Source organism: Aspergillus pseudoviridinutans (assembly GCF_018340605.1).
Source record: "Aspergillus pseudoviridinutans IFM 55266 DNA, scaffold_1, whole genome shotgun sequence".
NCBI classification, from domain to species: domain Eukaryota; kingdom Fungi; phylum Ascomycota; class Eurotiomycetes; order Eurotiales; family Aspergillaceae; genus Aspergillus; species Aspergillus pseudoviridinutans.
The window spans coordinates 2,449,904-2,476,000 of NW_025091281.1; the positions used below are offsets into that span (position 1 = coordinate 2,449,904).

Consider the following 26,097-nt stretch of genomic DNA (forward strand, 5'->3'; position numbering starts at 1 on the left):
TGGTGATAGGCATTTTGCCCGAGTAACAACTGATCTTCGCACACTGAGTCTGAACATGATGGAAACGTGAAGCGTCAGAAGTACCCGATGGCCGTGATCAGTAGAATATAGAGGTATATGTATAGGTTGATGAACCGATCTAGACCAACACCCCTGTTTGACTCCTTGGTTTGCGGAGTAGGGATCACTGTAGTGTCGGCTCGATTAATCGGCTGGGTTCCCGAGGCCGTTTCCGCCCGGATGAAGTCGGGGCAAACAATGACATATCCCTCATTCATTACTTTATAGAATCTGTTTAGGGTTTAAGATTATGGAGATCTAGAAAAGCGCTCACATAATAGACACCAAATCACTTCCGTGCTCATCGGGATGTATGTTGGTTTGTTGAGAATGTTGTTGATGGTTGATTGTTGACTGCAGGTCTGTTGACATCATCGGGATCTATCTGCCTGAAGCATTCGGCATCAATCACGGTTGAGTATTTACGAGCACAATAATCTATACGCGGCCCCAATTAGTCCCGACTAGTAGAGAGTGTTCTATCACACAATATGCTTGCGTTCCGGCCACTGTTCCTGCCTTCCAACTGCTCGACCCGGCCAAAGGAAGTCGATCATCTCTCTCGTCCGAGGATGCGTCAAAATGAAGTCATTGATAACGGTGACTTTGGGGGACCCCTGTCGAACCAGACTTACTACGATTGATATATGAACGAACCAGCTCTTAAAATTGTATGAGCACTCTCTATTCTATTAGTGTGCCATTGATGTGCTAGATCATTCAGCCAATACGATGAGTGACCCTAACAATCCCAACATTGAGCAGAGATCAACGCCTCAATGGGCTCTCTATCAACGGGAAAACTTCTTGAAAGCAAGAGAGGGCAAGACTGTGCCTTTCAACACTGGTATGTATGCTTTGGCACAGATTACAGCATCGGGGGGCACGAACTAAGTTTCGAGCGTAAAGATCCCAGAAAACTCGAAGAGCTAGCCCGTGAAAAGCTCAGCCAAGGTGGCTGGTATATCCCCAAGGCTGGATCTGGATGGATGAGCTGGGTACTAACGGACTCCACAGGTACTATGCCTCCTCGAATGCGGGTATGTCCAATACCCATCTAGCCAACCGACAAGCCTTCTACCGCCACCGCATTGTCCCCCGCCAGCTCGTCGACACCAACCTTCGCGACACAACAACCGAGATCTTCGGCCACAAGGTCTCGGCACCCATCGGGTTCGCTCCGATTGGCATCAACAAGATCTACCATCCTGCCGCTGAGGTCGCCGTCGCCAAGGTGGCACACGAGCTCAATCTCCCTTACTGCCTTTCGACAGCTGGCAGCACACCGATAGAGAAGGTCGGCGAGGCGAACGGATCAGGCCCGCGTTTTTACCAGCTGTACATGCCCCACGATGGCGAGCTGACGCTCTCGCTGCTCAACCGGGCCTGGAAGTCCGGATTTGACGTACTGATTCTCACGACGGACACATGGCAGCTCGGCTGGCGTCATGACGATGTCGCCAACTCGAATTATGCGTTTTACCGTGGCATTGGCGCTGATCTGGGGCTAACGGACCCAGTGTTCCAGAAGCGCTGTCAAGACGCCGGCATAGACATGGAAAAAGACGTCGTCGCCGCTTCGATCAAGTGGATCGACTCCGTCTGGCATGGCCGCTCCTGGTCCTGGGAGACAATTCCCTGGCTGATCGAGAAATGGAAGTCCATCTCCGGTGGTCGGCCGTTCGTCATCAAGGGAATCCAGTCCGTCGCAGACGCGAGAAAGTGCGTCGAGTACGGCGTGGACGGGATCGTGGTGAGCAACCATGCAGGCCGCCAGGTTGACGGCGCGATCGCCAGTCTTGATGCGCTGGAGAATATTGTCGACGCTGTGGGCGACCAGATCTACATCATGTATGACTCTGGAGTCCGGGGTGCGAGTGACGTCGTCAAAGCACTGGCTTTGGGCGCGAAGTTCGTCTTTGTCGGTCGTCTTTGGATCTGGGGGCTCAGTATCATGGGCGAGGAGGGCGTGCGCCATGTCATGAAGTCACTCCTGGCGGATTTTGATATCTTGATGGGAGTTGGGGGATTTAATAGTGTCAAAGACTTTGATCGGTCTATACTAGGTATGTCGAGCTTGGTGAAATTGGTGAAGAAAGGCACGGCCGCTGATCATTTATTAGAGTCTTATCCCAGGTCATACGCCTACATACCGGACAGGGTTCTCTGATATGACTTGTCAGTATGTGCATTCAAGATTTTGGAGACCATTATGTACATAGAGCTCATTCGATGTTCAAATGCCGGGAGACTCTGGCAATGTCATCTGATATATTACAGATCGTACTCTAGGAACCACTCGTGCCATCAGTAAAATTTCTGGATTAAAAAGACAGTATGTGTTACAGCTTTGTCGAAGGTACCCCCTCGAAAAAGCGTTCAATTCAAGAGAATGTGCAGTCGTGCTTACGCTGGGTAAGTGGTAAAAGACCCATCAAGGCGTAACCGGTAATATGGCTATGTATAGAAGGATGAAAGGTATATAAGCTGGTATCGAAAGAAGCAGATTTGGTGTGGTGGAGCTTGGCTACAGCAACACCATGCAAAGGAGTACCCAAACGGCGGGCCAGTGGACAAACCGAGATACAGTAGACGCCCTCCCACTATGGACTGCTACGGAGCCAGTCAAAGTCGACCCAGCTCCGTCTGTCGCAGACGCGTTTGCGGCTGTAGCGACCGTAGTGGTCGGTGAGATAATATGGACAGACCGATTTGCGAAACCAATCCGATGATTGTCATAGTCGAACACAGAATAGACGTTCTTCAAGAACACATCGCCCAAGAGCCACACGTCGTCCCCGTACAAGGCTTGTCCCACAATAGTGGACACGCACGCCGAACCGTAGTGTGGTCCGACGTAATCCTTAGGTGAGATGTTGTAGCTAAGGCCAGAGAAGCTCACTTGCACCACCGCCGTCGAGTTGCACGGCAGGGTGAAATTCTGCCCCTGTGAGGTCGTGATAGCACCCGGAATGAGGTTGTGCAATACTGTGGCGTCTTTTGGGGGAAGCATGGCGTACGATGTGCCAGTGTCGATGACAGCGGTCTTGTTGGCGAAACGACAAGGTGTACCATTCACACTGGCATCGTCCAATGGTATCCTCCAGTTATTGCTGTCTCCAGTTGTGTTCGTGTAGACGATATCGCCCGTGAACCTGGTCTTATCCAGCTCGCCAAAATTCGCCGCTCCATCTCTGGCACCATCCGAGTTGCGAGAGAAGCTGAATCCGATGATATTTGATTTGAGAAGACGTTGCGCCGCGACGGATTCCATGAACGACGGAGCGTTGAAATTGCTATTAGCCGATCGTCCCAAGCCAAGAATACCATCCACAGGATACGAGTCGAAATCGGCGGAAGCATTTTTGGCCAAGCCAAACGTCATATTTACATCCAAACCAGCAAGTGAGAGACTGTCTTCCCCAAGGACACCGCTGACCAATCCCGTCCCATATCCGACAGCCCAGTTCAGCGGTAATAACTTGAGAGTCTTTGAAGCAGCTTCACCGAATGTTTCGTGTCGCTGACAGGTCTCAGTCGTGCAGTCTGAGCCAAAGACCCAAGTATTTGGTCCCCCAGTATCCAGGACCATCCACATCTGCTGGTCTTGAGAGCCGATCCTGACCGTGGCAAAGTAAGAGAAATCGAGGCCCTCCTGGTTAAGAGCGGCAGTGTTGGGTGTTGTAGGTTCTTCTGCCATGACAACTTTGTACTTGTTATCACGGCGGACAGGAAACTTTTTGAGGTCCAGCGTTAAAGATACACCGTTTGAAGAGGACCCGGGATCGTTGTCTGAGTCGTCTGGCACTAATTTCCAGGGCACGAAACGGCGGGCGACATCATTGCTGGCAGAGCCGTCGGTCGAGACGCCGAGGTTAAATGAATAAGGCACAAAGGCTGTAACCGTTGAGGCAAGAGAAATGGTCGAAAGAAGACATTGTAAGAGATGCATGATCCTAGAGGGGATCTATGTGCGTCTCAATATTGACAAAACCATGAGAAGAGTCGATTGCTATGATGGAGACTTTGGAGTACCAGAACCTCGATATATTAGGATTAAATGACGGTAGTGAGAGTGAGTTGAATAGAACCGAATCTGCAATGCTTGTCTATGGGGTATTACTGTAATTAAAGAGTGAAATCCAGACAAAGCGCGATGAAAGAACAGACGCTGAGGGTGCAGTCTATAGAAAGGGTATAAAGAATAACAAAATAAAAGAATTCTTAACAGATCAAAAGACCTGCACCCTGCTGAGCAATATAATGAGAGCTCATTGCAAAAGGTGAGAGATGAGAGATGCAGATAAAGATGAGAGATGAAGTGCATGTGGGCAGCAAGTGGGCAGATACTTGATGGATAGGGGATGTTCTCCACTGGCAAGACCCCAAAGGACTAGAACAAACCTTAGGCAGGTCACTAACTATTTAGTGCTAGACTCACTAGCTATCTCCAGGTAGCTCCACCCCTAAAACAGTTACTCTCATCGTCTAGCTCGGGCACTGTGCAAGCACAGAGGACAATTCTCCATCATACTAACACTTATTAGTTTTAATGCTTTGAATGAGGCAGGAATCTGACTGACAAGTGGTCCATGACTCTGTTTAGTTACAGTCTTTCATAGCCACTTTATGGGTCATAGCCCTGCTGGCCGCCAACGATCTGCACATCAATGCTTCTTTTAGGAATTATACTAACCGGGGATATCTAAAGGTCGCATCACCCCTGAGAGAAGCTATTGCTGATCACTATTCAATAGCAGCCGTGGTTCAGATTTCAAAGTCGAGATACATCCTTCAAACGTCAAAAATCTTTCCCAACCGAGGTTGTCTCAAACGGGAGACCAGCAGGAACGCCAAGTCAAAGCCGATCCACTGTATGCATGTTGTGCGCCTTTCAGGCTTCCAGCCCTGCCCAGTCAAAATCTAGACCGGGGTTGAGTAGAGACATTAGACATCGAGTCAGCCACAGAACCTACGAGCTGTGAAATCTGCTTTGGTTGCAACTAGCTTGGCGTAATCCTTGAGATCGAGCTGAACAAGGAATACTTTGCTTTATACAAATGGACGAGTCTCACGCAAGAAAGACGCCCTCGTCTCCATCCCATACATTGCCACCACAAGAGCTGTTGTCGTCTTTGGACGCAAGAGCTGTTTCAGCTGCTTCGATAATCCCACTGATTTGCCACTACTGACGTTTTATCATATATGTTGCTATGCTTTGATATCTGTCACATTGGAGATGATCCTGTGCTATTTTTACCATGGCCTTCGATTATCTAAGTTATCAGTGTTGTGGGAAATGCTCGAGATTCGAGCAACTGAGCAAGTCCACTGAATACGGTAGATAGTGGTCAATCAAGTCTGTCTGGACTGTCGACACGGAGAGCATAATGATCCATGTCACAAAAATCATAAATGATTAACTATTCAAGGCTGCAGAATAATAGCTAGCATTGCCTTTGCACTCAATATAAACCACGTGATGTACCCGAAAATATTCCAGGGATTTCTTGGCGAAGATGTTAATGGGAGTCTGACTCATGTGACCTTGAATGATGGAATGGCATTCTGCCCCTGGATTTACCGTGTCCACTTCCCTTGCATTGTCTTTGGAGTAGAGGTGGGTACCTATCTGCTCACATGTTCAGTGGTCAATGATTCGTCGTGTTCTCGGTTGATTCCACAGCTACGAGAAAATAGCGCCTTGTGGTCAACTGGTCTTGAAGAAAGTTGAATGTTCTTCCGCAACCGGAACCTGGGGTAGCTCCCATTGTGTGCGCTGCAGGTATCTTGTACCGTGTACGGAGCGCGTTGGCGCTTCAATCAAGACAGATATTATTAATTGTAATCCTTCCACTCTGAGCAGTAACCACAAATTTCGATCCTACAGGAATGGAATTCTTCACAACAACTCAGCCAGAAACAATTAGGACGAAGATCATGGATGATGATTAGTGGATGGATAGAGCATAACCTGCTTCGGAATGGGCCGGGAAACCTCTCTCGTCCGTCCATCACATCACCACTTAGAGACAGAGAATAGCATTTTCTAGAAGACTGTCGGTTACTTCTTCAATGCTACCGAGGGCCGAAGGTGGATGGTTTTCTGACCTTGGTGACTGGTCTCTTGAAGATCAAAGTTTAGCCTAGGTAAATATTAATGGAAATTGTACGTCATGTCCGCTTGCTGGGTTCAATAGGAGCTGCAACGGTGATGATGGAATTACTTCTGATCTTGTACTGCATTCAGGCGATAGAAAGTATGCTTTTGGAGACTAAAGCTAAATCTACGAGAGCCATGGATTCCTAGAGGATTGACAAGCGTTGTACCGTGTTCCTGAGAAGCGGGCGATCATCATGCATTTCATTAGACCGGAAATGACAGGAAAGAAKATAGAAATTAAGAAGAGGAGCACTTCATCGTCAAATCACAGGCTAATATTCAATACAACGAAATCATCCATTAGAGTTACTTTCTCTGGGTCTGCTGTTTAGGACCTAAGAGGTCTTCCAGAAATCCGGACCAAAGTTCCCTGACAATACCGGGCTCTTTGGCTTGTGATCCGTTCTGCTGTCTTTGCAGCTCTTCCCCGAAACGGGATCTGCCAACGGTCTCCGTCAAGGAGAAGGGATCAATGTCCACTGAGAGATTATCAACAACCTCACTCATGGGGCTCGCAGCCACATCTTCTCCGGACACAGTGTAGACCTGCGGCTTCATGGGTGGTTCGGACGTGATCGACTGCTTTGCGGGATCATAGTACTTGTAGATATCGGAGAGGATCGGAAAGCGTGGGTCCGGACGAGAGGGGCGAKCATCGATCTCCTCCATAGAAGGGAAGTATGCAAAATCGACGGTGGATGAATCTCCAACGGCCTTTGCGGCACGAGAGGTGTTGAAATGACGAACAGAGGGACTGGATATGGTAACAAATGATGTCAGTGCTGAGGGTTTCAACGAGTAACCTAAGTGCGGGCGAGCATACTCTGTAGACGCGTTGCCATTGATTCTTTTCATGGCAATGCTAAAGGCACGGGATTGTAGGAAATCATGGTTGGAAAGTCGTTCCACAAGCTGTGAGTACAAGATAGGAGGATCAGTTGCAGCTCATGCATGAGTGACAGGGCTATCTGGTATACAAACCTCGGTCTGAGTACCATTGCTTGCTATCGATCTCTTTTTGCATTCGAGCTTGAGATCAGCCAGGGTACGAGTGGCATAAAACGAAGCCTTATCGGTTACATTAACCGGTTGAGCGGAGTTTGCGCCAGTGATATGCAAGCTACGGCGAACGCAAGGTGTAGTGGTATGTTGCTGGGAAAGCACGCGGAGAGCACGCAATGAAGTTGAACGGGGAGCAGCCATGATCTTAGAAAGAGTTATGGATTCGAGTGTCAGAAAGTAAAAGGTCGCTTTAAAGATGTACTTGTGTAAATGAGTCAGTGAGGTCTCTCGATGGGCCTTTGTTGAGCTCCGGTATGAACTATGAAGATAGGGCTGGATGGGGTTATGATAAGCGTTCGGGATGAGATAAGATGTGTGATAAAGTGTCGAAGTTACAGGAAAGTACTTTCAGAAACAGAGAAGATATATTAAGAGTAGGAAAACAGAGGAGAGGAAGGGGAAAGGCAATGGACGGCCCGGGGAAAGCTGATATATTTGAAGATCTCAAGGGATCCGAACCGTTGGGGGGAACGGCATAGGATGAGCTCTACCTACCTTAGATCGTCCTTTCCTAGGTAGCTTCGGAGTGGATACCTGGAAGACTGGGGAACGGGGCGGTCTGGCCAAGTCCGGCTATGCTGACTTAGTGACCCAGCGGATTGTAATAGTAGCAACAACTAGCAAGTAAAAAGTGCGGTTAAAGGGATCGACAGCGTACAGAGTGAGTGGTATTCTGGGCCGGCAGATTTAAGGTAGGCTGTAAGGGACTCTTTTGTCTGGTTATCAAAAGCGAGAAAAAGCAAAACGCAGGGGAAATGACGAGTCTCCTTCAACAGACCAAGATGGATGGGCGATGAGGGGTAGAAATGTGAAATAAATGGTGAGGTAGGGGGAAGGGGGAAGTAGGATGGAATCTGCGTCGTACATTTTGTACTACTTGTACCTTTAAAGTCACCGCAACTACACCGTACTCCGTAGAGGTATCCTGAATTTTGGATTCTGCCACTAGCATCGTACTATTTCTACTTTGTTGAAGCGTTAGAAGGATGAGACAAGAATTATGCCATCTTCCCCGATGCCCCGGTTGGCGAAGCAGCCAATGAATCAGTACGTGGTCCCATTTCTATGACTGCGGAACTACCATTGAGACGGAGAGTTTTGTCAGTTGATGATCATCTGAGCAACTTACCTAGAAATTAACCATCCACCATCMACATTCGGACTTTATCTTCTCCGACTGGCACGTTTGAGATTGACCTTGTCAAGATCTTCCCCTCATTCTCCCGTCAAACCTTACTCTGGCAATGTGTAAGAAATTGTAAACAGTTGTAATGGATGGTAAAGTTCCGGCGTCCTAGCCTAACGGAATGTACTCTGTATATGATAGGAGACATTACGGTTGATCCTTCCCTCCTTCGACCCAACTCGCATATCCATCGTTAATTGTATGATTGTCCATGTCATCGACGCTCTCGTAAGACCCTGCTAAACATAACCCACCCCGAGTTGATCGAATGCGGAACACCCCCCCCCCCCTCCGGCCCAGGGACGCGCCAGCTTGCCTTGATAGTCAGTCGTTTGGCATACGCCAGCAAATGTGCGCCACTAGACTGCAGCAAATAAAGATGGCAGCGGTAGTACTTTTGCACTTGGGAGGGGTACACCTTCAGGACTTTACAATGTAATAACTCAGTTTCTGTGGAAATGGATTACATTTGGATATTTCCATGGTGGGTAGACGGAACCTAGGTAAGATTAACAAAAATGTTGACTGGTCATGTGGTCATTATTAGGAACTTATCTTTAAAGAGCCTATCTTCACCTCTGAAAGTCGGGTGCCAGCGAATTCCTGGAACTGGTCTAGCGCTGCTATTTGGAAAGGGCGTCTTGATGAGGCTTGGCGTAATAGACTCTGTTAAGCTTCGCTGCTGGGTGTGGAATGAAGCAAGGAAGGTTAGATACAGAAACATTAACCAGTCTAATTTTATCGGATATTTACTGGCTCCTTTTCTTATAAACACCTTGTTTACTTCTCTCTGTCTTATAATCAACTCCTCTTCTACAAATCTACTGGTCAAATACCTCGCGTTCCTTGGTCGAACCGAATACTGTGGATTGTTCATGAGGCATTCTTTGATAGATGTGTGTCACAAGGCAAGAGAGACAGGGGCTGCATACCTACTTCCATATATGCGTGGGCAGGACCTGATGAACGCCATTCATTGATATCGACCACGATGGCGTTGCGGTTGCACGCATTGTTGAAAGCTTCCATTGTGATCAGCAACTGTTGATTGTGCCAAATGGCAACCCGAGGGCTCCTTCCTTGGGTACAGAAGGAGACGGTCCAGGACGACCAGTCTGTGATCGCAATTGACTTCTTAGTCTTCAGTAATCAGCGAGAACCAGAGTATGAGACACAGTGTATGAATGTCTGGGAACTGACTCACCTCCAAGGTTGTTCTATCCTTCTGTGGCATGTTATGCTCTCTCTAACTAGCAGGCTCGATCGTTCCTGGTGACCCTGATACCTCTATGAGTCCCAGTCTGTTTGGTTTTAATAGAAGCATACAGCATCCAGCAATGGAATGTCCGAACAGGGCATGATTAGCAGATATATTTTCGCCCATTCATACAGAAAATGCGAATTGAGACTGTATTCTCCCGTGTTGAATAGACACGCTAGCTGTACACAGTTGCCGATAAAGAGTCGCTACGTTTATATTCTCGGCTCACCGAGATGTCTAAAGGTAAGGTACGTATGTTTTGGTATAAGTGGTCCCCGCATGGCTACCTATGTTGTCGGAGCCATAGGACTTGATAGATGACAGGTATTGTACATATTGGTAATATATTGGCCTAATGTACTCTGGTCATGTTCCACATTGGGTTAAGAGGGCGATATTAGGACAAGCCACTGTGACTGACATATTATTAAAGATTGGTGGTTTTCAAGAACTGGTCGCTTAGCTCAGTCGGTTAGAGCGTGGTGCTAATAACGCCAAGGTCGCGAGTTCGACCCTCGTAGTGACCATTTTTTTTTCCCACTCTTTTTGCTCTGCTCTGTCTCCTTTGGAAAGCAATATGAGATTTCAATATGTTGATGAGATCTTAATGTACTTCTGTTATTTTAGATATTGTTTGAGTCCTTACTGGATTTCTGTAACATGGTGGTGACGACCAACATATACCTATATATGCGGCATATCCCTGATGCAGACTTATAATAAGTACGAATTACGAGCTAGACCACTAGCTACAAATTGCAGCAGAAGAACAACTATGTCTATAATGTTATGTGTCCTGCTTTACCAGTCTTCCTCAATCATTCTCTCGATGAGGTGGCTGTATAAAATACCGAGCAAGGTCCGGGTCAGCAATCGAAACATGATACTCAAATGATGTCCAATGACAGATATGTACTATCTATCATAATGGCTGACTACTTTGGTGTATTACTATCACAAAATCCGAAGGTATAGCGGTGAATGAAATATCATACTGGAACCCTATCTCATCAGGTCTAAAGCTTGGCGACTTCCCTGGAACGCCGACCTTTTGCAATCCCTCGGGCATACGGATGTGACCGAGAGTCAGGAACTAGATGATCAATATCGCCCGTGTGGACCATATGTGGACCAGCTTCATCAAGTGTCGTAATCCCATTGTTCCGCATCGCCGTCTCCAGCTCATCTTTCATAACTGCAATGATTGGTTAGCTCAACGGCTTTGACGTGCGGGGCCATCACCTACTGTCTATCAGATGTTCGACTCCTTCCTGCCCGTAATTCGTGGCAAAGAGCATACTGCGTCCCATGCCAACAGCGGTGGCACCCAGACAGATGGCTTTGAGTACGTCCGTTCCGCGACGGATTCCGCTGTCCACATATATCTCCATCTTGTCGAAGATCTCTGGACAGCGCTTATGGAGCTCCAGTAGAGTGACTATCGAGGGAGGGCTCGTGTCAAGATTGCGACCACCGTGGTTGCTGAGAAGAATGCCATCTAACCCAGCTTGCATCGCCAAGATGGCGTCATCCGCAGACATCACTCCCTTCAGACACACGGGTAGATGCGTATGCTTCCGCACCCACACCAAGTCATCCCATGTCAGTCCAGGGTCAATGAAGCCGGCCATAACACGTCCAAGGCCACCGCCCTTCTTGTCGTTCTTCGCTCGGGACGGTGCCATGGGAACAGATAAGTTTTCATCGGCTTTGACTCGCTCATCCGCCTCCCGCTTGCCCGGCCATGCAGCATCGACTGTCACAAAGATTGCCTTCACGTTCGGATTGGCTGAGCACTGCTGAAGAAGTGCTGCGGACTTCTCTCTATCTCGATTAACGTACAGCTGGAAGAAGAAATTTGCCGAAGGAGCGGCTTCTTTCAGTTGATCCAGTGTGTACGAAGAATTATTGGAAACCTACCCAATAATGAGCACTAGAGCTTAACAAGGTGCAATGTGATGAAATGGGAATACAAGATCATGACGTACTCCTTGCATGATACCTTTGCGCTCGCATGCCCTGGCAATCGCACACTCCCCATCCGGATGGATAAGCTTAGCCATAGCAGCCGGGCTTACGAACAACGGCATGCTACAATCGACGCCGAGAATCCTTGTTCTTGAATCAACAGAGCGAACGTTCCTGAGGACGCGAGGTCGGAACCATATCCTGTCGAAGCAAGATTTGTTCGCATCGCGAGTGATGAGATCGGTCGCGGCGCTGGAATAAAATGCCCACGTCTTTTTGTTTGCTGTCCTGGAAGCTACGAGTTCGAAATCGTGTGAGTTGATCAGGGTGTGCAAGGGCGGCTTTTCGTTATCCAGGATGACCTGTGGATTCTCGCTGGGAGGCTGTTTGAGCCATTCTTCATCGATTGCGGACGTGTCGAGGATTCCCTTGTACTTCGCTGGCGGTAGATTTGATTTGATGACACCAGGAGAGTGAACCTCTGAGTAGGCCTTGGTGGCATCACGGCCTGCGTATCGCAGAATGACTGAAGAAACGTGAGCTTTTTGAGTTCAATGCCCAGCATAAGCGGCAGATCTTACCTGTTGATCMTCCAGGGTGCTCCTCCACAAAATCAGTTACGTCCCATACTTTATTATCAACAACAATCCAACAATCATCAGGCGTTTTGTGTTTCGACACCTCTTTAGTGGATAGAAGCTTCTCGCCAGCCATTTTCACTTTCCTGAAATTTGCGCAGATCAGTGGTTTGCAGGACAGATCCTTTCAAAAACTCCAAGCCACAAGTTAACATACTCGAGCAACTGCAGGAGATGAGCCTGAAAAGAATAGCGAGAGGCCCTGTAGGTTATATAGACCGTAGCGGCATTGCACTTCGGAGAGCTCTCCACAAGGGTCTAATCGCAGTGCGGAGAAGCATAGGCGTTAATTGTTGAATTTTGCTCCGCAGCGGTCTAGTGCCGCGTTTGCGGGTTCACAACTACCCCGAAGTACTGGAAAGGAGGAACAATGAGTGAAGGGCTGATTGATCCACGAATCAAACTATCAAAGTTGTCTTAATAAATTCGGGATCAGAATATAGAGTACCGAAAGTGCTCTGTTTGTTCTCATCAACGATTCTTAATGCTTCAAGTAATCACAACAAAGGGGGTGACATTTGCTTCCAATAATGTATATCCGGTAACTCAGCAGATGGATACAAAAGAAGCAACCCACTTAACCTATCTCTACTCCAGTTGTCTCTATTCATGAGCAGAACATACACTTCAATTGTTTGCAGACACCTTGCTCCTCTCTCATGCACCGAGCTGCCACTTCTCGGTCGAAAGCATCGGGGGCAATCGCCGACGAACCAGTCGATATCGGGTTTCGCTCCGAGGAGGGCTTATGTAATTTACCACGTGCATTTTCTTCAGCCACACAGGGGCACAGATGATCTGTGGCTAAGCACTACTGGACACAATTTGGAGAAATCTAGCATCATGTATCCCGGCACATGATATCTACTTGCTTCCCAGGAATCTAATATTGCCCACCGAGAGTGCTCGGAGTGACTTCGTACACCTTGAACGAAGTAACTCATTGTCTGATGCGGGTGACTCACAACGTAGGCAATATTCTGAAGGCTTGCGGGAATAGTAATTGTACCTCTTTCCTCGGTTGCGTAGGATTCAGGATCAGAGAAAAGTCCCTCGATCTACACTCGCAACTGCCTCTCAGTTGCCCTGAAAATTGCACAGGTATGTCTAGACGGTTAAATGCAGTCCCACAGCGGAAGGAATGCTCCTCTGCTCCATCAAATGGATTGGAAACGGGTTAGTATTGCACTTTGGCTCACGACAAATGCAGCCACAGGGGGTAGCCTGCTGAAGCCAGGACGTACATCCTCTTATTCTCTCTTGAACAGCAAAAGATATTACTGTTCTGCAGTCTTGAATAAAATACCAGCCAAAGTCAAGATGTGTGATTCGAACAAGCCCTTAAGATATGTTGATGTAAGTGTCTCTTTACAAGCATCGCATATCTGCAATAGCTGTTTCTAAAATTGGCTACTTCTAGATTGGAATCAACCTTGGTGACCCTGTATTTCGAGGAAAATATCACGGCAGACAGGTTCATGAGAATGACCTTGACGATATCATTCAGCGTGCCCGCGATGTGGGGTGCACAAAGTTCATGGTGACTGGTTCAGATCTAGTAGAATCTCGGCATGCTATTCAGCTTGCTCAAAGTTACCGTAAGTTGCACAACTTCTCTTACCCATTGTTTCTTTGTGTTGTCAAGCCTAACAAAGTCGGCTGCCAGCGGGTTTCTGTTACGCAACTGTTGGTGTTCATCCTTGTCAAGCAAAGCACTTCGATGAATTTCCTGGCGGTCCAGATAAGATGCTGGAGGAGCTGAAGTCTCTGGCGCTGGAAGCAAAAGAAGCCGGGCATGTCGTTGCATTCGGTGAAATCGGTCTAGATTATGACCGACTGTTCCTCAGCGCCAAAGAACCTCAGCTGAAATATTTCGAAGCTCAACTGGATCTTGCGGTGGAAATACAGCTCCCGCTCTTCCTTCATTCCAGAGCCGCCAGTGAGGATTTTGAGAAGTTGCTAGCTCCCAGACTGGAGAAACTTCCCAAGAAAGGCTTGGTGCACAGTTTTACAGGGACAATGGAGGAGATGAAACGGATGGTGGCACTGGGTTTGGACGTCGGTGTCAACGGATGCAGCCTGAAGACGGAGGAGAACCTGGAGGTGGTGAAAGCTATCCCACTCGATCGAATCCAGATAGAGACAGATGGTCCATGGGTATGGAGTTTTCACCTCCCTTGCATCATCCTTATATCCTTCCCTCTCTGACTAACATGGTATCCTTTAGTGCGAGATCCGGCCCTCTCACGCATCTTCTAAGTACCTGGAGGGTGCCCCCGCATTGCCCAAGGCAGTCAAGAAGGAGAAATGGCAGAAAGGCCTCATGGTCAAGGGCCGCAATGAACCCATTGCGATAGCCCATGTCGCCCATGTCATCGCTAAATTAAAAGATATTACGGTGGAGGAAGTTTGCGAGGCGTAGGTTATTCGGATTGACTTTTGGCCACTAAGAAGCTGACTTCTTCAAACTTAGGGCTTGGAATAACTCGATAAGAATGTTCGGACTCGGAGAGGAAGTGCGATAGCTCTTTGCTCTCCATGTTTTGAAGCTGCTCACCGGAAGCGGAGGGAAACAGTTGCTTGGGATTTGTTAAGCCCAGTCATTCTGTCCATACCCAACTTTGACTCTGATAGATAGAAATGCTTGCAGCATGTCAATGAACTTTGCTTTCCAAAATGTTCACGGCCAAGCTGTTTGATTCGAACTGACCCAACCTCTTCTTATTCGAATGTTTCAGGCGTCGATTTATAAAGTTGGCACCGTCTGACAAAGAACGCAGTCCATTTTTCAATCACCAAGAGAGTGACTCAGCAGAGAAGCAACTTCAACTGTCACTGTTTGCTCCTGCCATGATATTCTGGGTCTGGACTATAACAGACTCAATATGAGGTCATCTTTGTTGAAGCAATATGCCGTGACAAGAGTTGGTAGCTACGTTTATTCACTTGCAATTGCTGAACGTCTTCAGCCAGATTGTGTGCTCGGGGCTGCAATTGACGTCTGTTCCATGCTGCATATCTCAGGTCAAGCTCGTGCTAGCGCCGGTTTTGTCAATCTGTGCCATTCACTCTGTTAATATCCTCCAGTAGCTCACCGCCCACACTGCTTCAAAAGTCTCTGTCTCACTGTCTCTGTTGTTGCTATTGACAAGATAACGAAGATAACCTACTCACTGATCTATTCTCTTCCTCGCTTATCCGTCCTGTCTCTTGACACTCTCGAATACCTCCATCATGGCCTCTCTTCGAGCCTTTTTTCTTGAGTGAACACCGGTTCATCGGGCAATCGACTTTCCATCCTTGGACTCTTCCATAGAGCTGACGTTCTTTCTCAAGACACTCTTAGAGCCCGTCTTGGGACCTGCTCTATCCAGATTCCTGGGTCGATAAACACGTCTCAAAGCTTGTTGTTCTGTATTCGCCCCTCTCGAAGCATATCACAGGCGCATGAGGCGTTGAGACCACGAAGAGGCGTTAAGCCTGCACTGGATTTCATCTGTCTCAAAGAAATCATTACAATGGCTACGCCGCTTAGTGAGAAGTCTTCCAATAGCTCCCTCAGGGGTAAAGCGGGTGAGTATCCTCCGCTTTGTATATTGACATTTACAGCGAAATGTTTGACCGCGTCGAGCAGGCGAAAGGACTCGTCTAAGGGAAACATCGTTGGAATCCGAGGTCATCCACACTGAAAAGTTGCCTCCAAATTTCGGAGAGGTTGTCAAAGGGGTCTATAGAAGCTCTTTTCCGCAACTTTGGCATTTCCAAGCACTAAAGAAGCTGGGCCTCAGGATGATTGTGTAAGTTGCCGCCATATAAGATCATTACCCCTTGCTTACGCTTGTCCCCGTAGTACGTTAGTCGAAGGGGAATACACTCAGGACCACCAGGTCTTTCTCAAAGAGAATGGTATAGAGCATCGTCGCATTCTTATCCTGGCAAACAAGGATCCCACGGTGCGAACTCCAGACCATGTCGTGAATCGAGTCCTGGAAATCATACTGAACAAGGCAAATCATCCACTCCTTCTACACTGTAACAAGGGAAAGGTGAGCGCAAAGGCCGATAATACGGATTCGACATGCTAACTAAACTTGATAGCATCGGACTGGGTGCATTGTCGGCTGCTTTCGGAAGATTCAGGGCTGGGACATGCCAGCTATTCGTAAGGAATACATTAACTTTTCAAGGCCGAAATCGAGGCCCCTCGACGAACGATTCATTGAACTCTACGACGACACCAGACTCAGACCCCTCGCTGTTTCTTCCGGTGCAAGCTCATGGCCTGCCGGCGCAATGCTCAATCCGCTTCGCGAAGAATTAGTCGAGGACGAAAATACCCCCAGAGGCAGTAGACATTCTTCTGCTAGTGTATTTCACAAGTCCGACGCTATGTGATGAATATGGCGCACTTTGCATGACCATCACACTATCCGATGAAGGACTGCATGACTTCGACGAGTACGACCTTACCGATCTCGAACAAATTGACTGCATGGAGTACAGAGCACTAAGGTGCATGGGGACGGCGCATGTTGACTTATAATAGACCGTGATCTCTCTGTCAGATACCCTACACTATATTGACTGGTGCTACAGGGGCGTGTTTGGTGTATGGTGTTGCGAATAGACGCTAATTCGGGCTGATGTTGTGAATTAGGGTGCAGTTTTGTCTTACTTTGTCTGAGAATAGATGGACAATCGATGGCTGCACAGATATCTTCTCTTATTATCTTAATAGAACACACTGAGTACACAATCTCTCTGGCTAAAGTTGGGATACCTTTGATTGAGAACGCAGCCTATTGGGCCTATTCGAAAAGCGTCATTTTTCAATACTCTATGTAGTCAAATGTAGTTAATAATGTATATACTGTAGAAGGTCATCTATGGGGATAGACATCCCGCAGCTCGACGGCCTATTGTACAAATTATACGACACAATTGTGGTCACACAGCATCAAGTCAAAGTCATCATCGGAAGCCTCACGAGTCCCCGGAAAGCTAGGGGAATAGGGAAGAAGTTGTGGGCTCGTAGGCTCATCTTCAAAGCAATCAGATGCTAGCATCTCACCATCACTTATGGAAAGGTGGCACGAGAGTTGCTCCCTCAGATTGAGCACAGATATTGTGGTTCTGTTCTGGGTATGATCAAATATCGTCCGGCCTTCCAAAATTCGATCAAGTTCGGTATCGTCATGTCCCAGCATATCAAGTGAATGGCGTGAATAATTTCCATCAAAAGATAAGACGGAGTTCGTTTCGTCTTCGTCTATCAACTCGGGGTCTTCGAAATTGCTTCCCAAATAACAATCGGAATCGTATATCTCGCGATTTTCGCTGTTCACGTCCTCGTGAAAGTCATCCATGCCTACCTCTGACAAAAGATCCTCTTCGGCTCCTCTGTAATGATCGGCGGGAGTAGTCACGGCATCTAATGCACTCAATTTCCGCGAAGCCTGGGAATCATATAGTTGCTTCTGCGCAATCTTCCAGAGGGCGGTCTGTATTGCTGCTCTAAAGTCGGTCGGCCCTGTTGCTTGAGACACTTCTGCTCGAGGATTATGCAAAGCTTGAAGGTCTTTGATTCTGCTTTGCAAAGTCGGATCTCTCGTCGTCTTCAGAAGCGATGCGAGGGACTTCGCGACGGACGGAATCAAGTGGGATCGCTGGTTCATGGCCTGTGAATGGAGAAGTGTGTGTCAGTTGTATGCGCCCTTCTTGGTGAAAGCCAATCCGGAATAGTACCTCACGGTAGCCTAAGCTGAACATCGAAGGCACAATGCGTGCCAGTGGTTGAAGATCTCTATCTGAGCTCGGAGTGCGTGTATCACTCTCCCGATGTCTTTCGACTATGAGCGACCGAAKACCTTTCCTGAGCAGTTGATCAAGCTCGTGGTAAGTCTGACTATCGCGGTCTTCCTCCATTCGGTAGTCATCTTTCATATCCTCAAGCTCCTCCAAGAACAATAGTGTGCTGCTGTCCATGAACTCGTCTACGCAGTCTGTCACCGTCATAGGAAGCTCCGGGAGACTTTTTACTATACCCCCTCGCTTGCGCTTGACTATAAATGTTTCAGAAGATATTGGGATCAACAGCTTCGGCGGTAATGGGAAGTATTCCTGTCTGGCTTCTTTCGAGTCGTAGACTTCAAGGAGCACGTTTATCGTAGACAAGTATGCTGTGTGAATATTCGCAGGAGCAGCAGCATCCCCGTCGTGTTGCGCTGATATTGGTACTCGGCAGATTCTGTTTGACGGCCGTCCAGCCTTTCTTCGCAATCCAAAGGAAAGCTTAATGGTCGTTGAGTTGTCCAATCTGGAAAAACTGTCGCAGCTTCTGAGCAGGACAGCAAGATCCAAATCTGACCAGAGCTGCAGGGAGCCTGTTAATAAATGGATCGATCATAGCCCTGTGTAAGTGGCTCTCGGCCCGTGATAACGTACTTTCGACTTGCGAATTATATCTCCTACCTGAGAGATGAAAGATGGAACTGAGTCAGGGAAATGAGCTCTGGTAGTAGCGATGACATGCATTTTAATTTCTGGTGATTGGGCTATCCATATCAATCCAGAATCTATCAGCGTACTGGGATCCTCAGGGTGCTCAGGATCTAGATTTCCTAGATTTTCTGCAAGAGATATGTCCAACGAGGCACGTAGCATCAGGGACAAATCTGAGTTGGAGTGGGAGAGATGAATTATATCTTGCCCTAGGTCAATGACCAGGGCCATGGTAAATAATGATTCGATGCTTTCAGCAGTGATTGATGATTCCCGTAGCAGTTAGAGAGGAACTGGATTGGCAGGACTTCTGCGTACCTTAGCTTAGCCTTCTTCAGGCAGGGGCGGCTGCATTACCATAATAAAGGGGAAGACATACAGCAGCGGCCATATTCAGGCACATTTATTATATATTTATCAGGGGCAACTCATCGGTTTGGTTTACTGCTATTTACTGCATCCAGTAAGAGACTACTGCAATTAGGCTATGATACAATCTTCCCGGTAGGTTGTAACACTGATTGTTAGGAAAATTACTTACATTCAGAACAGCAGATATTTTGATAAGCATCATAGAAAGAACATCATGCGCATGCTTACTTCTCCATTCAACCTAGGTCTGTCCAATATTGGAAAAAATGTAKATCAAATATGGCCAAAATGTTTAGCAGATTAGCACTGTGACGTGGAAGTATAACCTGTAGATGTGATTGGCTGTAGTCTTCTTTGTCTGCTTATCGATAAGCGCCATCACGTGTGAATCTTTGTGGTTACCTGGCCCCAAACAGACGATCCGTTCATAAAAAAGTGAGGTTACCATGAGCTTCAAAATCAGCAATGAAAGAGGATGAAGGACGGGAATCTCTATTGCTTGACCATTATGGTCCAGATGGAGGAGAATCTCAATCGTCGCTCTCGGGATCTTCAAGCAAAGAAACCGACCTGACAACCTATCCCCTTCCAAATAGCTCTCCCCTGACCTCCCCTTCTGCTCCTCCCGGTTCGCACCAATATCGATCGTCGATATCTCAGCCTGTCCCTGATGGGCAACGTCGCCCTCGCACAATGAATCGTGTTCGGTTTGATATTGAGGAAGAGTCGGAAGAGGAAAGTCTCCCGAATGGACACCCTCGCGACTCGGAGGACTTGTGGTTGGAGGAGGAGGATTATGCACGGCCAAACGCGAGCCGATCGGGGAGAAATGGCAGAGGTCAGATGGTCCCTCTTTTGACGGATATAGAGGCGCCCAGTGTAACCCTTGCGACCTCCGAGGATTTCTTCCCTGAGGATCATCTCGAGAACGCGAGGCCGAGGAGCGGAATGCGGATGGCCTTCATGAACATGGCCAACAGCATTATAGGAGCTGGTATCATCGGACAACCTTACGCGCTTCGGCAGGCGGGCATGACGATGGGAGTTTTGCTTTTATGCGCGCTCACAGTCACAGTGGATTGGACGATTCGCTTGATTGTGGTCAATTCTAAATTGAGCGGTGCGGATTCCTTCCAAGCAACGATGCAGCATTGTTTCGGGAAAAGTGGTCTCATTGCGATCTCCGTTGCTCAGTGGGCTTTTGCCTTTGGCGGCATGATTGCATTCTGCATAATTGTGGGCGATACTATACCGCATGTTTTCAGCTCTCTATTTCCTTCCCTCCGAGACATGTCCTTCCTCTGGCTCCTTACGGACAGGCGAGCTATTATTGTTCTTTTTGTCCTTGGAGTCTCATATCCATTATCTCTGTACCGGGACATTGCCAAGGTGCGATTCTAATACTCTTTATGCAGCGGACGAACATTTCCGAGGCTAACAATGTAGTAGCTGGCTAAGGCGTCGACGTTGGCGCTCGTAAGTATGTTGGTGATAGTCGTTGCTGTAATGACCCAGGGATTCCGAGTTCCCTCAGAATCTCGTGGCGAGGTGAAGAGCCTCCTCTTTATCAACTCCGGTTTCTTCCAGGCCGTGGGAGTGATATCTTTTGGTAAGTCTGCCTTGCCTAAAGAATCTGAAGTTGTATGAGATTATGTCTAACAGACCATAGCCTTCGTTTGCCGTATGTTGCCCACCGTGTATACATAATCCACAAAACCCTGACTGACCGTCCGAAAGACCACAATAGTCTCTTGATTTATGGTTCTCTCAAGAAGCCAACCATGGATCGCTTCGCAAAGGTGACCCATTACTCAACCGCCGTCTCCCTTTGTATGTGCTTGGCTATGGGTATCTCAGGCTTCCTCTTCTTCGGATCCAAGACCCAAGGCAATGTGCTCAACAACTTCCCATCTGATAATATAATGGTCAATATCGCACGGCTGTAAGACCTCCTGCATACGGCTAGCAACCCTTGCTTAACCTAACATCGAATTGTCCGCAGTTGCTTTGGCCTGAACATGCTTACAACGCTGCCCCTTGAAGCTTTCGTTTGCCGATCGGTCATGACGACCTACTACTTCCCCGACGAACCTTTCAATATGAATCGACACTTGATATTCACGACATCTCTGGTGGTGACAGCTATGGCCATGGCATTATTCACTTGTGATCTTGGGGCTGTATTCGAGCTCATTGGCGCAACAAGTGCTGCTGCTTTGGCGTATATATTTCCTCCGCTTTGTTACGTGAAGTTAAGCAATGCGAGTTGGAAAGCCAAGGTTCCCGCATATCTGTGTATCGCCTTTGGTATCACAGTTATGGGAGTCAGCCTGTTGCAAGCTGTTGCAAAGATGATAAACAGTGAGTTTGGCCCTTGGAGTTGATCTCCTTTAAGTCAGATCCGCTAACAGAAGAAATCCGCTGCGTAGACGAGGGTGGCACGAGGACTTGCAGTGCTTAGCAAGTAATAATGCCTGTCAAAATATACGATTGCACCTTTGATCAGCCCATAGACATCTCTCTCGGTCTTGGGACCGTTGTACATATACCGAATTACTTCCAAATAAACCGAACTCTTACTAATGAGAGAATACTGACATGACAGGAAGGGCCTCGTTGTAGTTTTGAAGAATCTCCAGTTTCGGGTATTCTTCCTTTCAGATACAGTGAAGCTGATTCTTTCACACGTCACCTCTGAAGGCTCTATTGGCAGCTGATGTGATCTGGGACGCTCTGAGTATGACACTAATCTTTGATCAGCTGCTTCTGAACTTAGACTTATGATCAGAGAGACACAGCGGTCTACATACCATCAATAAAGTCCTTCCGTTTTAGTCGATTAGTTGCGTTTGCACTTGACGCCGTAGCAACACACTGAACATCCTCAACACAATTTCTTCTTTGTTATTTTTCTTCTTCTCTTTTCTTTCACGCTCACCTCCCCTCTTTGTTTTCCCTGCATAATTCTCTGGTCTTTGAAGCCGTTCATTGTTCCCTTACCTCAGTTTACTCCCAAACTGCAGCAATCTTGAAGGGGATAGTCACCTTTCCTACAGACTCCCACCAGACTTTGGAAGAGTTTTTGTGTTGGCCTTCAGGTATCTTCTGACTCTGCACTGAGAACTGGAAGAGCTTGTGCTGCTTGCATCTTGAAAGACGGTACTCCAACCCATTTCGATTCGTATCAACAGAGAGTGGTGGGCCCTCTGTTGGCTCCCCCGTTGTGCCTTGCTCCATTCACTCATTCCCTTCATCGTGTCTGGTCCTGGAAACATACGTCCATTGCACTTTTGCTTACCCATTTCCATCCTCGTACGTTCATATCTTGCCGATTTAAGCAAGTCATCATGGCCGAAGAGGCAATCGAGCGTCTGAAGAAGCTTCAAATGGTAAGATAATTACGCGTTATTGATCCCGTCATAAGATGCTTGTAGAACAGTCTGACTAACACTGAACTGTATATAGGAGGACCTTGGGACGCTTAGAAGAGAGTATATCTCGACTGTTGACACCAAGAAGTTCAGGAATATTCGCCTGGAGGATATCGAAGCCACGCGAATGATAAATGTTGCTGGATCAGACGCTGCGCGTCTGGCCCAAGCGAATCAAGCACGCCTCAACGCTTGGGCAAGTGAGTCTTTCACTATATTAAAGGTTATCCAGATTATTGGCTAAGATTTGTGAAAGATGCACACAAGGATTTAGGTGACCCAGCCGATCAAGAGCCTTTAGACCATCTTTTAAACGGCCAGAGCCACCGTCTTGGACTGCGCGCCGTGATAGAAGGGAGCGGTGGCCAGTCTTACTCAAAATCCACCAAGAAGAATGATAATTTCCTTCAGGTTGCGGAACGTGCTCCGAGCGGCCGCTATGCATCAACGAGAGGCTCCAAAACAATTGGCCGCGGCGGTGGTGTCATCGGTACAAGAGGTCGTGAAACAAAGCAGACCTCGCCGAAGTAAGTGATCGATCCCATTAGCAAGCCCATGAATTTGGCCTAACCCATAGATCAGCGCTCAGACAAGAGTCACACACCAAGGCGCCGTCGCAAAGCTGGGCAACCATGTGGTCCAGTCCCCTCACGCCAGGAAGCACCTGCAGGATCCTGCTCTTGATATTAATAATGAACCGCCGAAGAAGACTAGGGGTGTATCTGGCTCAAAGTCGCAAGCAGTTGTTAAAGGTGGTAAGTACAAGCCTCTGCGAGCTTGAAAGGAAACAACCGGTTGACTCTTCCGAGAAGGCGTGAAAAAAGACCTCCTCCTTCTCAAAACAAGACGTCCTGTGTAAGTTCAATGTCCATCGAGCCTTGGACACAATCTGACATTGTGCGACAGTGGCAATACCGATTGGTCAAGAGTCCTCAGCCCTCCTGAGGACTTTCTTTCTATTGCACGCGATCGTCTGGTCAATGCGAGGGCTTCGAATGTCCCAAAAGCTGTTCTTACTACAGGTTCTGAGCAAACTCAAGTCACCGTTTGCCAGCGTGGACCAGGGGGCGTTAATTACGAAGGTTCTCAAGCTATCAGCCAACCTGAGGACATCAATGTGAGCCGAGCATATGAGGACTCCATCGTTTCTTTCCGTTCAGACGGAGACTCAGTTGCAATCGCTACGCCCGTGTCCTCTAATAACAGTCAACCATCACGGGAAAGCATAGCCCAGGCAGATCATACAGCGAGTGAAAGAGACCAGCGATTTGAACCCAGAAGACTACGATCCCCACCGCAAGAGAAACCGCAGCAAGTCAAAACCACCCCCGAACAATCAGACGACAAAGCTCAAGTTGGGAAGCAAAACCAAGACGTTGAGCTGGTTGATGTCTCAACGCCGCCGTCCAGCTCACCTCCAATCGTCCAGAGCAAAGATCTCTACTGTGCTAATACCCAAGTCGAGGGGAGGACTGGAATTCTCCTTGACTTCAACTCCACTCCTCCAAGGAAGAGTCTTCGGGGCGTGGAAAACAAATTGTCGATGAGCCCAGCCCTGCAAGATTTGGAAGGCATCAATTTCCAAGAAAATGTTGCACAAAGTGTTCTTTCGAGAACAGAAACCCAGATATACTCTTTCAGAAAGCCTGAGCCAGTCGGTTCGAAGGACTCTCCCAGCCTGAGGATTGGAGAGAGCACTGGTGGTACGACGATCTCTACATCTGACGATGCACCATCCGATCTGGCTGCCCTCCGAGAAAAGCTCGCACGCCTTTGCAAATTTGTGGAGGAAACATTGCGCCACCATGTGCCTGAGCCGCTCCGAGACATGGACTTGCAAGCTCTCAGGAAGTACGAACAAGAGCTCAAAGACATACTCTCCTTGCACCAACGAACAGTGAAGGAAACTGCCTCACGGACTGCCGAAAAGCGACAGGAAATTCTCTCATCTCACACACCTCAGGGAACAGAAGCTGAAACAGCCATGGAAGGAGAACATTCCAAGATATACTCCCCCACACCCTCGGTCAGCTCTCCTCCCGTGGAAGCTCCTTTTGAGCAAAGCAATAGTAGACTTAGTCTACGTTCCGTGGAGACATCTAGTCCGTCTAAATTCAATGTGCAAGCGAAGGAATTTGTCCCAACGGGTGCTGCCAGGAATCCCAGTTTCAGCGGATGGCGTGATACTAAGCCTAGCCCTCCAAGCTCATCAACGTCCGAGTCACGAACTGGACAGTCGCAGCATTCTCGCCAGAATAGTCAAGATCATATGCTTATTGATTCGAGTGTTCCTTTTTCGTCACGATTTGCATCTCAGCCCTCACCGCGCGGACGTCAGGCCAGTGAGAATCATATCTTTGGTGATCATTTATTACCCGGTAGGGCAAGACTCCATGGTAAGACAAATGGGAGCGAAGCATTATCGCCAGATAAGAACACGTTGAAGGGCACGTATTACTACATGTATGATCTCTACCTACCATTGCTGACCCTCATTTGTGTAGAGCCGAATGATTCTCGTTCGAAAATCTTGACTCCAACCAAGCCACTGGCCCTTACTGTGCCTAGAGCAGGACCTTCCGTCTCCGAAAGCATAAACACGTATGAAACATCGGACTCGTAATTCATCAACATCACTAATGTATCGTGCAGTACCGGTGAACCTTCTCCGAGGCCTTTGGGGTTGGCAACCACCGCGCCAGGGACTGGGTCTAACGCTGTGAGGTCAAATTCAGACTCTGGCCAATCTACTCCTACTCCTGTGCCCAAGGCAGTCAAAGCAATATATAGAGCGAATTCGAAGGTGAGTGCCCATTCGCAGGTGAATGCATTGCAACGGTCTATGCATGCCCCGAAGGTGCAAGAGAATCCCATGACCATGAAAAATCCAATCGCCGCAGCATTGGGCGGCCTCGGAGGGTCGATCTATGCAACCCCCGTGGTGCAAAAGCCTACTGTTGCAGCACCTGAGAATCGCAAGTCCAGTGGCCTTCAAGGCTCGAGATGGGCAAGCTCTGAGACTCAAAAACCACTACGTTGATGATCGCATACAGCATGAATTGCGTCGTCTGAATCCGATTGTCTTCTCTGACTGATATTACCTTTTTTCCTTTTCTCTTGATTATGTGTCACGAACCTTCCAAATGTGAAATCTGTACGATTAGCTAGCCCTCACTGTTCTTTCTCTAGTTAGCATGCAACGCTGATATGTATTTGTGATTGTCATTGCCCTTTTCAGCACCTCTACCTCTGGTCGTTCCGAGAGCACCTTCCTTATGCCCCATCGTATGTAGGCAAGATGAGTGGCCACAAGCGCACTCAACCCAAATATCTGCCATCAGAACATAAGCATTTTGACTATATGATGGTGCTACATTGCGTACACAGCTACTATATGTATTGGGACCAATAATGGGATCTAGTTCGTCTGCAAAGATGGTGACTAAGGCTTGCAC

The 26,097-nt window shown here is 47.9% G+C and overlaps 9 protein-coding genes and 1 non-coding gene across 10 annotated transcripts; 6 read left to right on the top strand and 4 right to left on the bottom strand.

Moving 5' to 3' along the window:
* Window positions 1-792: 792 nt before the first annotated feature.
* Asppvi_000887 (L-lactate dehydrogenase) lies at window positions 793-2,230 on the top strand (the record flags this gene model as incomplete). Its single annotated transcript, XM_043297192.1, has 3 exons — window positions 793-907; window positions 970-1,021; window positions 1,078-2,230. The coding sequence occupies 3 exons, from the start codon at window positions 793-795 to the stop codon at window positions 2,228-2,230; spliced, it is 1,320 nt and encodes a 439-aa protein (XP_043153127.1).
* Window positions 2,231-2,587: 357 nt separating this feature from the next.
* Asppvi_000888 (pepsin-like aspartic protease) lies at window positions 2,588-4,012 on the bottom strand (the record flags this gene model as incomplete). The annotated part of the gene is made up of 1 exon (XM_043297193.1): window positions 2,588-4,012. The coding sequence occupies one exon, from the start codon at window positions 4,010-4,012 to the stop codon at window positions 2,588-2,590; it is 1,425 nt and encodes a 474-aa protein (XP_043153128.1).
* A 2,517-nt stretch (window positions 4,013-6,529) lies between these two features.
* Window positions 6,530-7,426, bottom strand: Asppvi_000889 (uncharacterized protein; the record flags this gene model as incomplete). Its single annotated transcript, XM_043297194.1, has 3 exons — window positions 6,530-6,977; window positions 7,047-7,135; window positions 7,205-7,426. 3 exons carry the CDS (start codon window positions 7,424-7,426, stop codon window positions 6,530-6,532), a joined length of 759 nt encoding a protein of 252 aa, XP_043153129.1.
* A 2,759-nt stretch (window positions 7,427-10,185) lies between these two features.
* Asppvi_000890 lies at window positions 10,186-10,259 on the top strand. Its single transcript has one exon. It is a non-coding gene; the product is annotated as a tRNA-Ile (tRNA).
* Window positions 10,260-10,748: 489 nt separating this feature from the next.
* Asppvi_000891 (FMN-dependent alpha-hydroxy acid dehydrogenase) lies at window positions 10,749-12,414 on the bottom strand (the record flags this gene model as incomplete). Its single annotated transcript, XM_043297195.1, has 4 exons — window positions 10,749-10,927; window positions 10,979-11,648; window positions 11,721-12,226; window positions 12,282-12,414. The coding sequence occupies 4 exons, from the start codon at window positions 12,412-12,414 to the stop codon at window positions 10,749-10,751; spliced, it is 1,488 nt and encodes a 495-aa protein (XP_043153130.1).
* Window positions 12,415-13,658: 1,244 nt separating this feature from the next.
* Window positions 13,659-14,863, top strand: Asppvi_000892 (3'-5'-exodeoxyribonuclease; the record flags this gene model as incomplete). The annotated part of the gene is made up of 5 exons (XM_043297196.1): window positions 13,659-13,694; window positions 13,759-13,936; window positions 14,005-14,495; window positions 14,566-14,756; window positions 14,812-14,863. 5 exons carry the CDS (start codon window positions 13,659-13,661, stop codon window positions 14,861-14,863), a joined length of 948 nt encoding a protein of 315 aa, XP_043153131.1.
* Window positions 14,864-15,856: 993 nt separating this feature from the next.
* Window positions 15,857-16,733, top strand: yphA (tyrosine phosphatase family protein; the record flags this gene model as incomplete). The annotated part of the gene is made up of 4 exons (XM_043297197.1): window positions 15,857-15,911; window positions 15,973-16,135; window positions 16,189-16,384; window positions 16,437-16,733. The coding sequence occupies 4 exons, from the start codon at window positions 15,857-15,859 to the stop codon at window positions 16,731-16,733; spliced, it is 711 nt and encodes a 236-aa protein (XP_043153132.1).
* Window positions 16,734-17,266: 533 nt separating this feature from the next.
* On the bottom strand, window positions 17,267-19,070 carry Asppvi_000894 (uncharacterized protein; the record flags this gene model as incomplete). Its single annotated transcript, XM_043297198.1, has 3 exons — window positions 17,267-18,016; window positions 18,084-18,721; window positions 18,926-19,070. 3 exons carry the CDS (start codon window positions 19,068-19,070, stop codon window positions 17,267-17,269), a joined length of 1,533 nt encoding a protein of 510 aa, XP_043153133.1.
* Window positions 19,071-19,676: 606 nt separating this feature from the next.
* Window positions 19,677-21,595, top strand: Asppvi_000895 (putative amino acid transporter; the record flags this gene model as incomplete). The annotated part of the gene is made up of 4 exons (XM_043297199.1): window positions 19,677-20,600; window positions 20,661-20,820; window positions 20,949-21,153; window positions 21,214-21,595. 4 exons carry the CDS (start codon window positions 19,677-19,679, stop codon window positions 21,593-21,595), a joined length of 1,671 nt encoding a protein of 556 aa, XP_043153134.1.
* A 963-nt stretch (window positions 21,596-22,558) lies between these two features.
* On the top strand, window positions 22,559-25,682 carry Asppvi_000896 (uncharacterized protein; the record flags this gene model as incomplete). The annotated part of the gene is made up of 7 exons (XM_043297200.1): window positions 22,559-22,600; window positions 22,677-22,842; window positions 22,899-23,169; window positions 23,225-23,397; window positions 23,455-23,497; window positions 23,549-25,243; window positions 25,295-25,682. 7 exons carry the CDS (start codon window positions 22,559-22,561, stop codon window positions 25,680-25,682), a joined length of 2,778 nt encoding a protein of 925 aa, XP_043153135.1.
* Between the last annotated feature and the right edge of the window lie 415 nt (window positions 25,683-26,097).